Source organism: Excalfactoria chinensis, unplaced genomic scaffold, assembly GCF_039878825.1.
Source record: "Excalfactoria chinensis isolate bCotChi1 unplaced genomic scaffold, bCotChi1.hap2 Scaffold_85, whole genome shotgun sequence".
NCBI classification, from domain to species: domain Eukaryota; kingdom Metazoa; phylum Chordata; class Aves; order Galliformes; family Phasianidae; genus Excalfactoria; species Excalfactoria chinensis.
In genome coordinates this window covers 932,911-951,724 of record NW_027315717.1, presented here as the reverse complement: position 1 = coordinate 951,724, position 18,814 = coordinate 932,911, and the positions used below count along the sequence as shown (strand labels likewise).

The 18,814-nt window shown below is 47.8% G+C and overlaps 3 protein-coding genes across 3 annotated transcripts in view; 1 reads left to right on the top strand and 2 right to left on the bottom strand.

Moving 5' to 3' along the window:
* Nucleotides 1-18,814, bottom strand: part of LOC140265438 (olfactory receptor 14J1-like) — a 201,111-nt gene that overhangs the window by 86,447 nt on the left and 95,850 nt on the right. The gene's annotated exons all lie outside the window — the stretch shown is intronic.
* LOC140265440 (olfactory receptor 14J1-like) lies at nt 3,755-4,690 on the top strand. The gene has a single exon (XM_072361360.1). The coding sequence runs from the start codon at nt 3,755-3,757 to the stop codon at nt 4,688-4,690; it is 936 nt and encodes a 311-aa protein (XP_072217461.1).
* Nucleotides 14,893-15,858, bottom strand: LOC140265391 (olfactory receptor 14C36-like). The gene has a single exon (XM_072361310.1). It carries the CDS (start codon nt 15,856-15,858, stop codon nt 14,893-14,895), a length of 966 nt encoding a protein of 321 aa, XP_072217411.1.

The following is an 18,814-nucleotide window of genomic DNA, read 5'->3' as shown; positions in this document are numbered from 1 at the left end:
GTGTACATTCAACCCGAAAAATGAGTGTTAATGAGTGTCAACCCATTTATGTAATACTATGTACTAATTGCGAGGAAGTGTGTGAGGGAGGTGGTTAAGGGAAAGTTAAGGTTCAGGTGGATTAGGGGATTGTTGAGGGAAAGTTATGTGGTATTAAGGGTGTATATGGGATCTAAAAAACAGTATTGTTTCACAAACTGTTTTGATGGTATAAGAAAATGTAATAGTTGATGGCACATGGAAGTGTACTTGAGGGTATGTGGAAGTGTAAATGAGGGTACAAATAGTGGAATAGTTTACAGAGGGAAAAGGGATAAAGAGGAAGTGATTTTATCTGCACTGACATGAGAGCAGCCCCCCGCACCGTTCCTCTGTGAGCAAAGCAGAGACAGACTCCCCATGTAGCATGCAGTGTTATTCTACTCACCAAATGGATGAGGTCACAACAGAAGAGGCAGATCTTCCTCTCTGCTCCATCTGTGGCATACTCTGGAGTTCAAGGCATTGCAAAACTATGGCACGTCTACGTTCTTGCACTGATGACACCTTAATTTGCTCAGGGCTCTAATTTCAAATGCATCTAAATAAATCTAGGGTCATGCCAGTTGACAGGTAGCTGGCAGATGTTGTCTCATTGTAAGGAAGAGTAAGAAAGGTGAAGGGGCAATTACGGATCAATCCAGTGCCTGGTAAAATTATGGAGACAATGATGGTGGCAGTTATGGAAAAACAGCTGAAGGACAATTCTGTCATTGGTCACAGCCAACACAACTTCCAGAGGGGAAGGTCCTGTTTTACTATCAGACTTTTTATGACAAGGTTAGCAAATTGGTTGAACAAGGGAAGCCAGTTGAAGTTATACTTGAGGATTTCAGTAGAGCTTTTGATACTATTTCTCACAACAACCTTCTGAGCAGAATGTCCTTCATACAGCTAGGCACAAACATAACGTGGTGGGTGAACAGTTGGTCAGTATGTCAGGCCCAAAGGACTATAGTCACTGGGTTCCATCAGGCTGGTAGATGGTCACTATCAGGGTTCCCCAGGGCGCCATTTTAGGGCCACTTCTCTTTCATGTTTTTGCGGATGACTTGCATGCAGGACTAGAAGATGTTCTGAGCAAGTTTGCTGATGAGACCAGATGAGGAGGTGCTGTTGCCTCCAATGAGTGGGGAGAGATGTGGACAAGTCAGAGAAGTGGGTACCAGTTGGTCCTAAGCACCAAGTGCATAAAGTATAACTAGAACAAGTGCCTGATTGTGCACCTGGGTAGGGGCAATCCTGGACATACACACTGACTGGATATGGGACACTAGAGAGTGGTCTGACTGAAAAGGATTGGGGGTCCTGGTCAACATCAAATTGAACGTGAGTCAGCAGTGTGCCCAGGCAGCCAGGAAGCTCAGCGGTCAATTGGAGTGCATCAAGCAAGGCATTGCTAGCTGGGTGAGGGAAAGGATTGTCCCTGTCTGCTCTGCACTGCTGCTGCCTCACCTGGAGCACTGGGTGCACTTCTGGGCACTGAAGAGCATAAAAGACATCAAATTATGGGAGAGTGTGCATTGGATGTCACCAGAACTGAGAGATGTGAAGTTCAGAGTTACATTGGGATTGACTGCTTGTTCAGACTGGGCCCTTCTCACATCCCACATCCTGTGATGAGACACAGGACACACATGGGACATGGACTTCACAGCATCCTTGCACCCCATGCAGAGCCTGGGACCTTCTGCCCCCATGTCTTTCTTTTAACATCATGCAGACCTCCATCCACTGCCCCAGGAAGGATCCTTAGTCAGCATGAGGTTCTCCCTGCCAAGGGCCTGGGAATCAGGGCTTGGCCTGTCTGCTTCATAAGAAAAAGCAGGGGTTTCTCAGCATCAGAGCCACCATGCCAGTGCCTTTGCCTGCCTGTACTCATGGCTTCCAATTATCTGCTCTAACAAGTCCCTGGGGAAGCTTGCTTGTTAGTGTCCCTCAGTGGGCCCATTAATACTCCAAGAAAGTTCATTGCTACTTCTGCCTTTGTCTTGTTGAGCACTTTGTGCAGTCTTCTCTCTGCACTGGCGATTGACGGACTTATCATCAAGTATCGCCTGGGGCCCATTATCACCTGAAGAGCCTCCTGAGCCTTGTGCCTTCCTGACATCATTTTAAGGTATTCAGAACCTGTACAGCAAAATAGAGAGCAATATGGAGAGAGCTTAAAGTGGCCGAAGCCAGCAGTCGTTTACTGTTTATTTATTTATATTTGAGTTTAAACAAGTCATTAAAGCAGCACTGTGCAACTGGTATCAATCCGGAATGTTCCCAGTGAGTTCTATTCTGTTACTGTGTGGGCAAATGTCCTCCTCAACCTCCCCACCCTATTTCTACTCACATTGGCCCCATGGGACTTGCATCACTTTTTTTCACATCAGTCTTCTCCTCTGCATTCACCCGCTCAGTGTTAAAATTCATATGCACCAGCTCCAACTAGCTTTCCACAGAGAACCAGAAACACATGGTCCATGAAAGAATTCCTTTTGTTTTTGGCCAACAAAAGCAGGAAAATTGTTGCAATTGAATGAACAGTAAAACACAGTGATCAACTACATGCCATGACCAAGCTGCATCTATTGAGGTTTGTCTGTCACAGGGAATATTTGTACAAGAAATGAGTTAGACACAGTCATGATGCTGTTGACTTTCAGGAGCTGTTGGCCATCAGGACCCAGGGATATCTCAGGGGAGATGAGTGGGAAGGATGAAAGTGTCATCCGATTCTGTTGTGCTGGGCTTCTGGGACTCAGGGAGATCATACAAATGGGCAGTGCTGCAGAGAGACTGCTGTGCCCAGGAGCAGCTCTTGTGCACAGCACAGCCTGCAGGTGACAGAAGGAGAGGAGAGAAAGGGGAGAGAGCTTGCAGGATGTGAATGGTCTGAGCGGGATGTGAGCTCAGTGCAGGAGCATTGCTCACAGATCACGACACGGTAAGTCTCACTGCAGACCATGTAGATGCTATTCAAAGAGGGTTAACTAAAAGCGGGACTAAATGCGGATAGTTCTGAAGCAGAACTGGCTTCATGCACTGCATGTTTCTTTTCAGGGGAAAAAGACTTCTGTTTTAGCTGACGGTTTCCATTCTGCAGTATGAAAGCACAGCCCTGAGGGCTGCGTGTCCCAGCACGGCTGCAGTCTGTGCAGACGGGGCTGCAGGCAGGTGCCAAGGGCTGTCCAGCAGAGCAGGGTCCCTGCTGTTCAGGGGGAGATGTGTGAGTGGAAGGAGTCCCCCGGCAGGGCTTCTGCTGCCACAGCTGCTGCCTGTGGCAGGGAGATCACAGCTCCACTGCACAACTGAATGTTATAAGGCTGCTTTGCAAGAGGAGAGCCAAGGCAGGGATTTTCTATTTCCTGGTCTGAGGGAAGGAAAGAGGATTGCAGGGAGAAATCTAAAAGGGGCTTTCAAACATAAACTCAGCTCTGAGACTCCCACATTCTTCTACAGTCAAATGCTTGTTTCGTGAACTGTCACATAAATATCCAGGAGGCTGATATATGATTAGGAAATGAGAAGGAATTAAGAGCTCCATAATCTTCCGCTCCTTAAGTGATGGTGAAGATCATGAAAATAAATTCAAGCTCTGGAGTTAAATGAATATTTTCCATTTTTCTGTCATTCATATTGTAGCGAGAGGAGTGTCTCTGAGAATGGTGTGGACTTGTCATCGTCTTCTGCACTCTGAACAGGACTCCAAGCCCAGGAACAGCAGATGCCCAACAGCAGCTCCATCAGCGAGTTCCTCCTGCTGCCGTTGGCAGACACGCGGCAGCTGCAGCTCCTGCACTTCTGGCTCTTGCTGGGCATCTACCTGGCTGCCCTCCTGGGCAACGGCCTCATCAGCACAGCCGTAGCCTGCGACCAGCGCCTGCACACCCCCATGTACTTCTTCCTGCTCAACCTGGCCCTCCTCGACCTGGGCTGCATCTCCACCACTCTCCCCAAAGCCATGGCCAACGCCCTCTGGGACACCAGGGCCATCTCCTATGCAGGATGTGCTGCACAGCTCTTTTTCTTGTTCTTCTTCCTCTCAGCAGAGTTTTCATTTCTCACCATCATGTCCTATGACCGCTACATTGCCATCTGCAAGCCCCTGCACTACGGGACCTTGATGGACAGCAGAGCTTGTGCCACCATGGCAGCAGCTGCCTGGGGGACTGGGGTTCTCATTTCCCTGCTGCACACTGCCAGTACGTTTTCACTGCCTCTCTGCCAAGGCAATGTTGTCAACCAGTTTTTCTGTGAGGTCCCCCAGATCCTCAAGCTCTCCTGCTCAGCCTCTTATCTCAGGGAAGTTGTGCTTCTCTTTTTTGGTTCCAGTTTAGTCTTTGGGTGCTTTGTTTTCATAGTTGTGTCCTATGTGCAGATCTTCAAGACTGTGCTGAGGATGCCCTCTGAGCAGGGAAGGCACAAAGCCTTCTCCACGTGCCTCCCTCACCTCGCTGTGGTCTCTTTCTTTCTCAGCACTGTCTTTTATGCCTACCTGAAGCCTCCCTCCATCTCTTTTCCGTCCATGGACCTGATGGTGGCACTTCTGTACTCGGTGGTTCCTCCAACATTGAACCCTGTTATCTACAGTATGAGGAACAGGGAGATCAAGCACGCTCTCAGGAAGGTGTTGCAATGCACAATATTCCAGCTTCCATAAAGTGCTAATCTTCCTTACACAGTTCTCTGTTGTGGTTCTTTGTGTTTTATGCGTCTGTGATTGTTTGATTGCAGATGATACAGCAATCTGCAGAAAAATGTTGCAAATTATTTCACTTCTATCCTGCCTTCTTTCCGTTTTCTCACTCCAAGATCTCGTGTAAACAATGAATTGGATTTTATGAACAGGTTAAGAGATAAATAAAAAGCTTTCAAAGTTGACTTTCCCTTCGCTCTTCTCTCTTCGTACCTTGTATGTGTCTGGGTCAGGTACAGGCATAGCCACAGACAGCTGCACAATGTAATCCTTTCAATCCTGCTCCCTTTACAGTGCCACACTGCTCTCAAGTCCTCGCATATGTGCAGGCCTGAGAGGTCTTGCGTGTCTCACTAAAGCCCTGTTTTCTCTACAGCAGCACTCTGGGACAGCAGTCAGTAGTCGGTAAAATGAATGGCTGCGCCAGGGCTGTTCTCCTTGCTGGCACTGTCTTGGAGTTATCTAGATCAATCTATGTCCATGACAGAGGGGGCAGTAGGCCTGTGGCCCCCGTGGGCCCCAACAAATTAAAAGGGAACAGGGTGGGCAGATGGGAGCTAGGCTCAAGGAATCCAACAGAAGAGCGGCAACGACCTAAGGAGGAAAACTAGTTTTACTAACCATAATATGTGGAATACCAATCGGAAAAACTACAAAACCATGACATTCCACCCCTGATTCTACATCATTACATCATGCTTAGAAAACATATCTATATACAAATAAACAATATTTAAAGTGCATTTCACACATAGGCCTGTATATATCTATATACATGGAATTACTGACTGCACTCCCCCAACATCAGATTCCCTTGTGGCACACGTTGAACATGCCCATCTTTCTGCATCACCTACCAAGTGCACCCAGGTCCCTGGGCAAGAACAGTTCCACGGACAGGTTTGCCATTTCCAGAGGCTGGAAGGACCCAAACAGCTTTTCCCAGCACATTCTTTACATGTACAGCATGGACCTTATCTCCTTCTATAGTGTGTAGGGAGCTAGATTGGCTAGGACCATCACGATTGACAGATCCTCTAGTATTGACCAACCAAGTGGCTTCTGCCAGATGCTTCTCCCAGTGTTTAAATGTTCTGCCACTCATTGATTTCAACATAGTATTCAACAACCCATTGTATCATTCACTTTTACCAGCAGCTGGTGCACAGTAGGGGATATGATAAATCCACTCAATGCCTTTGACCCCAGTATTTCTAAGGTAATTTTTGAAAGGTGTCCCATTTTCAGACTCAGTTCTTTCTGGGGTGCCATGTTGCCACAGGACTTGTTTCTCAAGACCCAATATGGTGTTTTGAGTGATAGCATGGGGTACTGCTTATCTTTCAAGCAACCCAGTGGTTGTCACCACCATGGTAAGAGCATAAAGCTTACCACTGCGAAATCGTGGCAAGGGGAAATCATCAACCTGCCACGCCTCCCCATATTTATACTTTTGCCGTCGCCCTTCATCCCAGAGTGGTTTCATTCTCTTGGCTTGTTTAATTATGGCCCATGTTTCACAGGCATGAATAACCTGAGCAATAGCATCCATAGCTAAGTCCACCCTTGGTCTCTTGCCCACTTCTATGTTGAGTCTCTTCCTTGATGTCCTGAAGTCTCATGGGCCCACCGAGCTAGGAATAATTCACCCTTGTTCTGCTAGTCCAAGTCTGTTTGAGCCACCTCAGTTCTGGCAGCTCGATCAACCTGATGGTTATTTTTATGTTCTTCAGTAGCCTTACTCTTAGGCACGTGAGCATCTACATGGCACACCTTTACAACAATGTTCCTTATTTGGGCAGCAATGTCTTTCCACAGTTCAGCAGCCCAAATAGGTTTTCCCCTTCATTACCAGTTGTTTTGTTCCCACTGCTGTAACCACCCCCATAAGGCATTTGCCACCACCCATGGGTCAGTATAAAGATGAAGCATTGGCCACCTCTCCCGTTCAGCCACATCTAGAGCTAGCTGAACAGCCTTTAACTCTGCCAACTGATTTGATTCTCCTTTACCTTCAGTGACCTCTGCAACTTGTCATGTGGGACTCCATACAGCAGCTATCCAACTGCAACGTTTCCCTACAATATGACACGATCCGTCTGTGAATAGGGCAAATTTCTTTTCATTTTCTGGTAGCTCATTGTATGGTGGGGCCTCTTTAGCATGTGGCACCTCCTCTGCAGGTGATGTCACAAACTTTTTACCCTCAGGCCAGTTCATGATCACCTCTCGGATTCCAGGACAGCTGAGTTTCCCCATCCGAGCTGGTTATGTGATTAGTGAAATCCACTTACTCCAAGTGGCATCAGTAGCATGATTTGTGGAGGGAACCTGTCCTTTATAGATCCAATTTATTACTGGCAAGCGAGGTGCTAGAAGGAGCTGTACTTCGGTACCAACTACTTCAGAAGTAGCCCGAACCCCCTCATACACAGCTAAGATCTCCTCAGTTGCAGTGTAGCACTCTTCAGATCCCTTGTAGGCTCAGCTCCAAAATTTTAGGGGTCGGCCTCGGGTCTCTCCTGAGGCTCTCTGCCACAAACTCCAAGTGGGACCTTTCTCTCCAGCAGCAGTGTCGAGGATGTTCTTTACATCCTGTCGTGTCCGTACTGTCCCCAAGGCCACGGCACGGGCTATCTCTTGTTTTATCTGCTCAAAAGCCTGCTGCTTCTCAGGACCCCATGAGAAATTATTCTTTTCCGTGTCACCTGATAGAGGGGGCTCACAATGTGGCTGTAGTTTGGGACATGCATTCTCCAAAAGTCCACTACTCCCAAGAAAGATTGTGTCTCTGTCTTATTGGTGGGCGGAGACATAGCAATGATTTTGTCAATCACATCTGCTGGAATGTGATGACGCCCATCTTGCCATTTTATACCTAAGAATTGAATTTCCTGGGCAGGCCCCTTCACTTTGCTGCGCTTAATAGCAAAACCAGCTTGCAAACGAATTTGGATTATTTGCTTTCCTTTCTTGAAAACTTCCGCTGCTGTATCACCCCACACAACAATATCATGAATATACTGCAAGTGCTCGGGAGCATTACCCTGCTCCAAAACAGTTTGGATCAACCCATGGCAAATGGTTGGGCTGTGTTTCCACTCCTGGGGTAGACGGTTCCAGGTGTACTGAACACCTCTCCCGGTAAAAGCAAACTGTGGCCTACATTCTGCAGCCAATGGGACGGAAAAGAAGGCATTAGCAATGTCAGTGGTGGCATACCACTTGGCTTCTTTTGACTTCAGTTCATACTGGAGTTCTAGCATGTCTGGTACAGCAGCACTCAATGGGGGTGTGACTTCATTCAGACCATGGTAATCCACTGTCAGCCTCCATTCTCCAGTGGCTTTACGCACTGGCCATATGGGACTGTTAAAAGGCGAGTGAGTTTTGCTAATCACTCCCTGATTTTCTAGTTGACGAATTTACTTGTGAATGGGAAGTAATGAGTCCCTGTTGGTGTGGTATTGCCGTCTGTGCACCACTTTGGTGGCAATTGGTACCTCTTGGTCTTTTACCTGGAGCAACCCCACAGCAGAAGGATCATCTGACAGATCAGGTATAACTGACAGCTGCTTAACACCGTTTGTGTTAACAGCAGCTATTCCAAAGGCCCATCGATACCCGTTGGGATTCTTAAAATATCCCATTCTGAGGTAATTGATACCCAATATACATGGAGCCTCTGGACCAGTCACTATAGGATGTTTTTGCCAGTCTTTACCAGTGAGGCTTATTTCGGCCTCCAATATAGTCAATTCTTGGGAACCCCCAGTCACTCCATGGATATGTCTTGATTGTGTCCCTTGGTGACTGGAGGGCATTAGGGTGCACTGTGCACCAGTGTCCACCAGGGCCTTATATTTCTGTGGTTGAGATGTGCCAGGCCACCTAATCCACATAGTCCAGTATACTCTATTGTCCCTTTCCCCCCCCTGGCCGGGGTCAGGGCCCCTCTATTGGTTACCTCGGCGGCTTGCGGCAACTGGAGCCTTCCCCCTTCTGGAAGGGTCCGCCTTGATGACTGACTTGCGTTGTAATTCTTTCACTCGTGCCTGGAGTGCAGAAGTGGATGAATTACTCCACTTCTTTATATCCTCCCCATGACTACGCAGGAAAAACAACAAGGCAAAACGTATGACCTTACTGTTGTCATTTGCTCCAACATGAAGACGTCTCTTTTTTATGGTTGAGATCTTCAATGGTACAGGATGGGAGGATCTTGCTTTGTTTAGTTTTCCCGATAGGCCATTGTGGGAATCCTGGTCCCCATCATCTGGTACCACCATGGATTCATCAATATCGGGCACGGTAGTCAATATATCTATAATATCATTCTGTGTGTTTTCCATCTTATCTAACCTTTTAATTGTGTTTTCCACTTTATCTAACCCTTTAATTTCAGCAAACTTCTATAGTATTTATAAATAACTCAATTCCATGAATTTTATCAATCAGTTCACTCACAAGGGGTTCCCTTGCCCCTGTGCCATATATTATTGCTAGTGCACTAGCATGCTCTCTTGGTGCAGTCCTTGTAAATGCACGCCACATAAGCCGTGAAACATGGACTGTCTCAGGATCATGTAATTGGTTGGGATCATCATGTCTGAAGTTAGGGTTGTATAGCATTTCCACCACAGCACGTTCTCTCAAATGTCGAATACCGGTCTCTATATCAGTCCATTTCTTTTCCTCAGGTGTCAAGTCCTGTTTAAGGGGAAATCTTTCTTTTACTGCTAACAGCATCCTCTTCCAGAGGGTGTAGTACTCATCTTGGCATGTGCTAATACCTCTATCCACACGTGAGTCCCTGGAAACGCTACCCAGTTGGCGAGCATCATTGCCATCGAGCCATACACTGTTGGCCCCATTGTCCCAACATCGAAGTAACCAAGCGGCTATAGATTCTTTTGGGTGGCGTGCATAGTCCTTTCTTAGATCCCGAATTTCACTCAGTTTTAAAGATCGATCAGTAAGAGTTGTGATTTTTTCCTCACCTTTTGCTCTTCCAGGAGTCCTTGGTGTTGATGGCGGCAACTGTGTTGATGAGCCCCCCCCATTTGAAGTTTTGGGGACAAAAAATTCTCGCATAGAAAATCTAATTTTTGGCTCCTCCTCTCCTACTTCCTCTATTTCCTCCAGTTCACCCTCCCTTTCTTTTCTCTTTTCTTCTGCCTCCTCCTGCTCTTCTATCACCCTCTGCTCTTCTACCTCCTCTGGTTCTTCTAACTGAGTTGAAACTCGTTTCGTTTTTCATCCTCTTACAGGGGCAACCAACATTGAATCTGGTGCCCCCTGTGGTTGATCAGGTTGGCTGATTTTAATGCCCTCCAATTTAGCTTGGAGTCCATCTCTGAGGGCGTTCAGTTCAGACTCAAGGATGTCCCTCTCAGACTGGAGGGTATCATACATGGACTGGAGGGCAGTTATGTCCTTCCGTAGGGAGTTACGATCAAACAGGATGGTACTGTACTCAGTCCAGAGGTTGTCGCGCTCAAACCGGAGGGTGTCTCGCTCAGATCGGAGGGTGTTACGCTTGAACTGGAGGATGTTGTGCTCAGACTGGAGGGCATCTCGCTCAGATTGAAGAGCGTTACACTTTGAAAAGAGGGAGTTGCGCTCAGACTGGAGGGCGTCAATCTCGGACCAGAGGGCGTCTCGCTCGGATCGGAGAGTATTACGCTCGGACTGGAGGGCATTGTGCTCGGACTGGAGGGCGTTATACTCGGACCAGAGGGCGTCTCACTCGGATCAGAGAGTATTACGCTCGGACTGGAGGGCGTTGTGCTCGAACCGGAGGGCGTTGTACTTGGACCGGAAAATGTCGCGCTTGGGCTGGAGAGTGTCGTGTTTGGACTGGAGGGTGTCGTGCTCGGACTGGAGAGTGTCGCGCTCAGACTGGAGAGTGTTGAGTTCAGACTGGAGAGTGTCGCACTCGGACTGGAGGGCATCACGTTCGGACCGGAGAGCATCACGCTCGGACTGCAGGGTGTCTCGCTCAGATTGGAGAGCCTCTCCCACATGCCGGAATGCGTCTCGTTGTTGTAGGAGACCATTTCTCTCAGCAAGGAGACTCCTTTTCTCAGCCCTAAGACTCTCTCTCTCAGCTTCCAAAACTTTTTCTCTCTCTGCCTTTTCAGCTTTGAGACTCTCTCTCTCAGCTCTGAGACTCTCTCTCTCAGCTCCGAGACTCTTTGGAATGGTATTGAATAGGGCCCAATAAGCTTTAGCCAGGCCCCAAATCATTTGTGCCTCCTGAGATCTGCCTGAGCCACAACATTCCTGCCTCAAATATGCAATCAAACTCTCAGGATTCTTCAAGTGTTCAGGAGTAAAGCTCCATGACACTGAAGATGTCTTTCCCTTAAAAATCTCTCCAAGACCTCTCCACACTCCCTGCCATTCAGTATTCTCTGGTTCTGGGGAAGACTTCCTCAGAATGTAATAAATCCAGAAACCGATAATCAACAGCAAGTTCAGGGAGATTGACACGATTGACAACATTGACAGTGTGGTCAACTAGGCTTTCCAAAACTGCATAAAAGATTCAAAAAAGAAATGAGGAACATGCTCGAAAACCACCATTTCTGTAATATTAGTTGCTCCTTCTGGAGCTTCTGGAGCTGTATGCAGGTACCAAGTAAGCATTTCTAAAAATGTTTTCAATCGATTGTATATGCCTATAGCCCCATAGATAAAAGTGGTGAGCTAAATTATGGCCCAATAGGTTTGGATCATTACAAAGGAAGAACCAATAGCATGCAGTCCTTTGTAAAATAATTTAATTAGAGGCCACATTTTTATTTATTTATTTATTTTCATCAACAGCGGGGGAAAAAAAAAAAAAAAAAAAGGTAGGGCTCAAGTTTACAAAGTAGAGCTTAATGTTTACAAAATATACTGGGCTGTTGGCAGTCTGCCTGGATTTCAAGACCTCAAAGTTTGTAAACTATTCCAGGGTATTGGCGGTCCGCCTGGACTTTCAAGGTCAAGCTCCCAGGTGCAGAAACGTAAAATTAAATAGCTCCTTAACGAGAAAAAACTCTGTAAAAACTCTGCAGCTCTGTAAGAAGCTAAAAGAACAGCAGAAAAAAAAAAAAAAAAAAAAAAAAAAAAAAAAAAAAAGGCAACTTGCCACAGCAGAAAAAAAAAAAAAAAAAAAAAAAAAACGGCAACTTGCCCGCATTCTCCACTAAAATGTTACAGGTTACCCTAAAATCTACCTGCACCCATGGCAGGGGGCAGTCGGCCCGCAGGCCGCTGGCCCAGAAGGAAAAGAAAAACAGGGAAAAGGAAATAAATACAGCGGCAGCGATCTAAGGAGGCACACTATTTTACTAAATACTATATCGGAATACAGAATAACACAATATAATACAATATAATCGGAATTAAGGCTAACGAATCAAGTAAAATGAGAGAGAGTGAGTCCCGAAACAGAGAGGCCTACTGTAACTCTAGGCGAAATGGCTGGAAGGCTCCACATGGCTCTCCCCCTGGCTGGCAAGGTCCACGAGAGCGAGTCCAGCACTGAAGTGAGATTATATAGAGTCTGTGTCATATGACTGACCGTGGTGTTCTCTGGGACATTCAGTCTTCTTTTGTAAGCAGATTCGTCAAAATTATACATGCTTTATCATGATGTTATGACATGGAATACTGATAGCAAAATTACAACATTGCAAAACCATGACAGCAAGCTACTTATGAAGATTACAGGTATGTAGTGAGGCTGTGCAGGGAGAAAGTTAGGGAAGCAAGGCAAGCTAGAACTGAGCTTGGCTGCTAAGGTTAAGGAGAACAGTAAATATTTTACAAACATCAGCGGCAAGAGGAAGGCTAGGGAAAATCTCCATTCCTTTTGGATACTGAGGGCAACTTGGTCACCAAGTATTGAGATAAGGCTGAGGTAATTAATACCTTCTTTGCCTCGTTCTTCAATAGTAACACTTGTAACTCGCTGGGAACACAGTCCCCTGCGCTGGTAGATAGGAAGGGGGAACACAACGAGCCCTGCATGATCCGCGATGAGATGGTTCTGGACCTACTTCAAAAGCTGGATGTTTATAAGTCCATGGGGCTGGATGGGTTGCACCCTAGAGTGCTGAGGGAGTTGGCGGATGTGGTCGCAGAACCACTGTCCATCATTTTTCAGCAGTCTTGGCTGACTGGGGATGTCCCGGTGGATTGGGGGCTGACGAATGTGATGCCCGTCTTCAAAAAGGGCCGGAAAGACGATCCTGGCAGCTACAGGCCCATCAGTCTCACCTCGGTGCCTGGGAAGGTTATGGAAAGGATAATCTCAGGTATCATCATGGATCAACTGAAGGTCAGACAAGGGATCAGGCCTAGTCAGCACAAGTTTATGAATGGTAGATCCTGTCTGACAAACCTGATTTCATCATATGACAAGGTGACCCGCTTGGTGGATGAAGGTAAGGCTGTCGACGTGGTCTACCTGGACTTCAGTAAGGCCTTTGACACTGTCCCCCATAACATTCTTGCGGAGAAGCTGGCTGCCCGTGTTTTGGATGGGCACACACTCCGCTGGGTGAAGAACTGGTTGGATGGCCGGGCCCAGAGAGTTGTGGTCAATGGAGTGGAATCCAGTTGGCGGCCGGTCACAAGTGGCGTCCCCCAGTGCTCAGTGCTGGGACAGCTTCTGTTTAACATCTTCATTGATGATTTGGATGAGGGGATTGAGTGCACCCTCAGTAAGTTTTCAGACAACACTAAGCTGGGAGGGAGTGTTGATCTGCCTGAGGGGAGAAGGGCACTACAGAGGGACCTGGATAGACTTGATCGATGGGCCAAGGTTAATGGCATGAGTTTCAACAGGGACAAGTGTCAGGTCCTGCATTTCGGTCACAACAACCCCAGGCAACCCTACAGGCTTGGGGAGGTGTGTCTGGAAAGCTGCCTGCTGGAAAGGGACCTTGGTGTGCTGATGGACAGTGGGCTGAATATGAGCCAGCAGTGTGCCCAGGTGGCCAAGAGGGCCAATGGCATCCTGGCTTGTATCAGGAATGGTGTGGTGAGCAGGACTAAGGAAGTCATCCTGCCCCTGTACTCGGCATTGGTGAGGCCTCACCTCGAGTACTGTGTCCAGTTTTGGGCACCTCAGTACAAAAAAGTCATGGAGGTGCTGAAGCAGGACCAGAGAAGGGCAAAGAGGCTTGTGAAGGGCTTGGAAAATCAACCCTATGTGGTGAGTCTGAGGGATCTGGGGCTGTTTAGTCTGGGGAAAAGGAGGCTGAGGGGAGACCTTATTGCCGTCTGCCAGTACCTGAAAGGTTCTTACAGTGAGAGTGGGGCAGGTCTCTTCTCACTGGTGACAAGTGACAGGATGAGGGGAAATGGCCTCAAGTTGCGCCAGGGCAAGTTCAGGTTGGATATTAGGAAGAACGTCTTTCCAGAAAGGGTGGTTAAACACTGGAATAGGCTCCCCTGGGAGGTGGATGAGTCACCATCCCTGGATGTGTTAAAGAGCCCTTTGGATGTGGTGCTCAGGGATATGATTTAGCAGACAGTTGTTAGAGTTGGGGTACTATGGTGAGGCTGTGGTTGTATTTGATAATCTTCAAGGTCTTTTCCAACCTGGGTCATTCGATGATTCTATGACTCTATGAAGCTTGGAAACTTCTGACATGATAACCTACATCCAAGAACTTTTACTATGCAGGGTCTCACAGGAAATGAGTAAGAGGGAATGTGACAAGCAACACGCAAAGCAACTGCTGCTGCTGGTCTCTAAAAGGCATTGACAGATGTGAGCCTGAAAGCACAGAGCCCAGCCAGGAGCCCAGGGATGGCCCGTCAGCTGTTGCAGGCTGAAGGCACCGCACAGATTGATGAACAGCCGTGTGCTTCCTGCTGGACTGTGGATTGTGGGTTTCTGTGAACATCCAACCCTGACAGCTCCAAAAGAAGGAGGACAGACAGAGTCACTGCATGTCCCTTGTTCTGTTCAGGATCACAGAGAGCCTGGTTCATTATAAAGAGTATTAGTGGGCTAATGTACAAAGGAACAAGCTGAATAGGAACTGACTTGAGTAATGATGTTTTGGTGAAAAACATTACAGTATTTTAAAAAATGAGTAAGAATAAATTACACATACAAAATGGAAAACAATTAAGAGAGCTTGATTTAGTAAAAAGCTGCATTACAAGACATGAATTCCAAAAAATGGCCACTTCACTGCTTTTGAAACACATCTGACCATCACTTTCCTCACTGCATCTTTGACTTCCCTGTTCCTCATGCTGTAGATGAGGGGGTTCATTACTGGGGGCACCACTGAGTACAGAAGTGCCACCATCAGGTTCATGGATGGAAAGGACAAAGTGTGGGGATTCAGGTAGGCATACATGCCAGTAATGATAAAAAGGGAGACCACGGACAGGTGAGGGAGGCACGTGGAGAAGGCTTTGTGCCGTCCCTGCTCAGAGGGCATCCTCAGCACAGCCATGAAGATCTGCACATAGGACACAACTATGAAAACAAAACACCCAAAGCCTAAACTGGCACTAAAAATGAGAAGCACAACTTCCCTGAAATAGGAGCCTGAGCAGGAGAGCTTGAGGATCTGGGGGACTTCACAGAAAAACTGGTTGACAACATTGCCTTGGCAGAGAGGCAGTGAAAACGTACTGGCAGTGTGCAGCAGGGAATTGAGAAACCCAGCGCCCCAGGCAGCTGCTGCCATGGTGGCACAAGCTCTGCTGTCCATCAAGGTCCTGTAGTGCAGGGGCTTGCAGATGGCAACGTAGCGGTCATAGGACATGATGGTGAGAAGGGAACACTCTGCTGAGAGGAAGAAGAAAATGCAAAAGACCTGTGCAGCACATCCTGCGTAGGAGATGGCCCTGGTGTCCCAGAGGGCGTTGGCCATGGCTTTGGGGAGAGTGGTGGAGATGCAGCCCAGGTCGAGGAGGGCCAGGTTGAGCAGGAAGAAGTACATGGGGGTGTGCAGGCGGCGGTCGCAGGCTACGGCTGTGCTGATGAGGCCGTTGCCCAGGAGGGCAGCCAGGTAGATGCCCAGCAAGAGCCAGAAGTGCAGGAGCTGCATCTGCCGCGTGTCTGCCAACGGCATCAGGAGGAACTCGCTGATGGAGCTGCTGTTGGACATCTGCTGTTCCTGGGCTTGGAGTCCTGCTCAGAGTGCAGAAGATAATAACAGGTTCAAACCATTCTCAGAGACACTCTTTCTGCTGTATTATGAAATCTTTTAATTCTCCTATGACATTGTTCATTTAGCACCATAACTTCAATTTCATTTCATGAAGTTCAACATTCCCTTATCAGAAGAAGCATATGGAGTTGTAGCCTTCCTATCATCTTCTAATCTTTTCCCATCTCCGTGGTTATTCTCATCTGTTTCTTGTCTCATATCTTTTCCCACACAGTTCTTAGAGCCCCCAAACCCAACCTCTGTTCCTTTCAGTATCTATAGGATAAACATGCCTGTTTGCAAGATAAGTGCATTATTCTTGTCAAGAGGAAATGATAATAATTTCAACTAATTCCACCCTTTGAGAGAGAAGAAGCTGAAACACAACACATGTGACTGCTCTCAAAACAAACAATAGACTGAAGAGAATTTCAGGAATCTCAGAGCTGTGTCCAGATTAGGCAGCCCATTTTAGATTTCCACCTGCAATCCTTCTTGCCTTCCCTCAGAACAGGAGATGGAAAGTCCCTTCCCGGTCTCTCCTCTTGCAAAGTGCCCTCAGATGCATTCAGTTTTGCAGTGAAGCTGTGATCCCCCTGCCCCAGGCAGCAGCTGTGGCAGCACAAGCCTTTCTACCGGGGGGCTCCTTCCCCCCTCAACACGTCTCCCCGCAGCACCCTGGACAGCTCTCCGGGCAGGCTGAGTGCTGAGCCTGGCAGGCGGCAGAGTCCCATAGCCGGCACACAGCCCCTGGGGCACAGCAGGGACCCTGCTCTGCACAACAGCCCTGGGCACCCGCCTGCAGCCCCATATGCACAGCCTGCAGCTGTGCTGGGACACGCAGCCCTCAGGGCTGTGCTCTGATGCTGCAGCATGGAAGCCCTCAGCTGGAGCAGAAGGCTTTTTCCACAATAAAGAAACATGCAGTGCCTGCAGCCAGATCTGCTATGGGATATCGCAGTTATAGTTAACCCTCTATGAATAGCATCTGTATAGCCTGAAGTGAGACTTACCGTGTCATTGTCTGTCAGCAATGCTGCTGCAGCGTGCTCTCAGCCTGCTCACTGGATACACATCCTGGAAGCTCTCTCCCCTTTCTCTCCTCTCCTTCCTTTACATGCAGGCTGTGCTGTGCACGAGATCTGCTCCTGGGCACAGCTGTCTCTGCAGCACCATCCTCTTTTATGAGCTCCCTGTGTCCCAGGATCCCAGCCCAGCTCAGCACACCTGAGGATTTGAGTTTCTCTTCCTCAGTGCTTCCTCTGGAGATTTCCCTGGGGCTCCTGAGCTGAATGTTCCTGATAGACAGCAGGGTCATCTCTGAAAAAGGCTCTTGGATGTCAGATAAACTGGACAGACTGATTCCAGAAGCATAGTTTGGAGTTGAGGAAACAACCTCTCTAACCTGGAGTTAGGTTTTAAAGCAGGAATGCATGTATTCGGCGCTGGGTGCAAAGGGGATCAGTCCTTCCCTGCACACCAGCAAGCAGAAGTGTTACTTATTTTAATGTCAGGATGATCCATATTCAGCAGATCTCCTGGAACTCATCTACATATTCATTATTTTCCAGGAACTCATTTACATTCTGTCCCTCCCTCTGGCACATGCGCTGTTTGTAGCTGGGTTCTTCCTGCAGTGGTCGTGGGGATGAAATCAGGCATCTTCCTTGCAAACACTCAATGTCTTCCTCATTCTGTCCCTTTTACCCCATCATGTTTGATAGAAGTAGTCTGGTTCTGTCTGGCTTCTTCCATTTAGAGTGCAGGATGGTATTCCTTTAATGTAACTGCTCATCCTACCTGTTTATGGGCCCATATACCTGTCTTCTACCTTTGAGACTAACTCTTTTACTGTATCAGGTCGTCCTAACAGATTGTGTTTGCCTAGCAGGAGTGTAAATGCCTCACCTGGAAAGCTCTGCTCCTGGCCCTTAATAAAAACAACACACAGACAAGGACAGGGACTCTCTGACTCCCCCTTTGCAGGGCTGTCATTCAGATGAGGCAATCAGTGCAGGTGTCTCATGTCCAGATGTAAAACCCTGGGGTTGAAAGCAGATTCACTTCCCCACAGACCCATGGGAGATGGTACTCCTCTTGACTCGAAGCAGATGTGCACAAGGAGTTGACAGTATGCATGAGCCCCTGGTCTGAATCATTGGCCTTTCTTAAGATGGAATGACTTGCTCAAAAACAGTCATTCCGTGAGCACAAGGTGCCTGTGGTGCTCATAGATGTATGCAGCAGTGCTTGCAGGCTGTGGTTGACATCTGAGAGAACCACCTCCTTCCTGAGCATTAGCTGGGGGCCAGACAAGGCATGGGAGTATTCTTGGGCATCCTGAATGACATCAGATGTTCGAGTAATGGGCACCTGAGAGTGCAGCGTTATTCAGAACTGATTGTTCTATATTCTCCATCTATTGCAAATTCCAGAGCTTAAGGCATTCCACAGCTGTGACACACCTACATTTTCTCACAGTTGACATGTTTGTTTATTCTGGGCTCTCATTGGAATGGCAATTCCCTGGGGCCTCCAGCACACCCCCTGCCAGCTGGCAAGTGCAGATGAGAACCTTCAGGAAAGCCATGCCCTGGTAGTGACAATGCTTGCTGGACAACTTTCAGCCCCACAATGCGTCTCATAACTGTGCGCCAACTTCTGAACACTAGTACCATGGTGTAGATGCCAGCCCCAGCCAGCCTAAATCAAATCCTGCTTCTGGAATGGGATCAAAGAATCAAAGAATCACAGAATCACAGAATGACCCAGGTTGGAAGGCACCTCAAGGATCATGAAGATCCAACCCCCCTGCCTGGCAGGGCTACCAAAATTCCACACTTAACAGATCATGCTGCCCAGGGCCCTGTCCAACCTGGCCTTGAACACCTCCAGGAACAGGGCATCCACAACC

Bases quoted from the DNA above. Each gene is read 5' to 3' on its own strand.
- LOC140265440 (XM_072361360.1), top strand. From the start codon at position 3,755: ATGCCCAACAGCAGCTCCATCAGCGAGTTCCTCCTGCTGCCGTTGGCA.
- LOC140265391 (XM_072361310.1), bottom strand. From the start codon at position 15,858: ATGTCCAACAGCAGCTCCATCAGCGAGTTCCTCCTGATGCCGTTGGCA.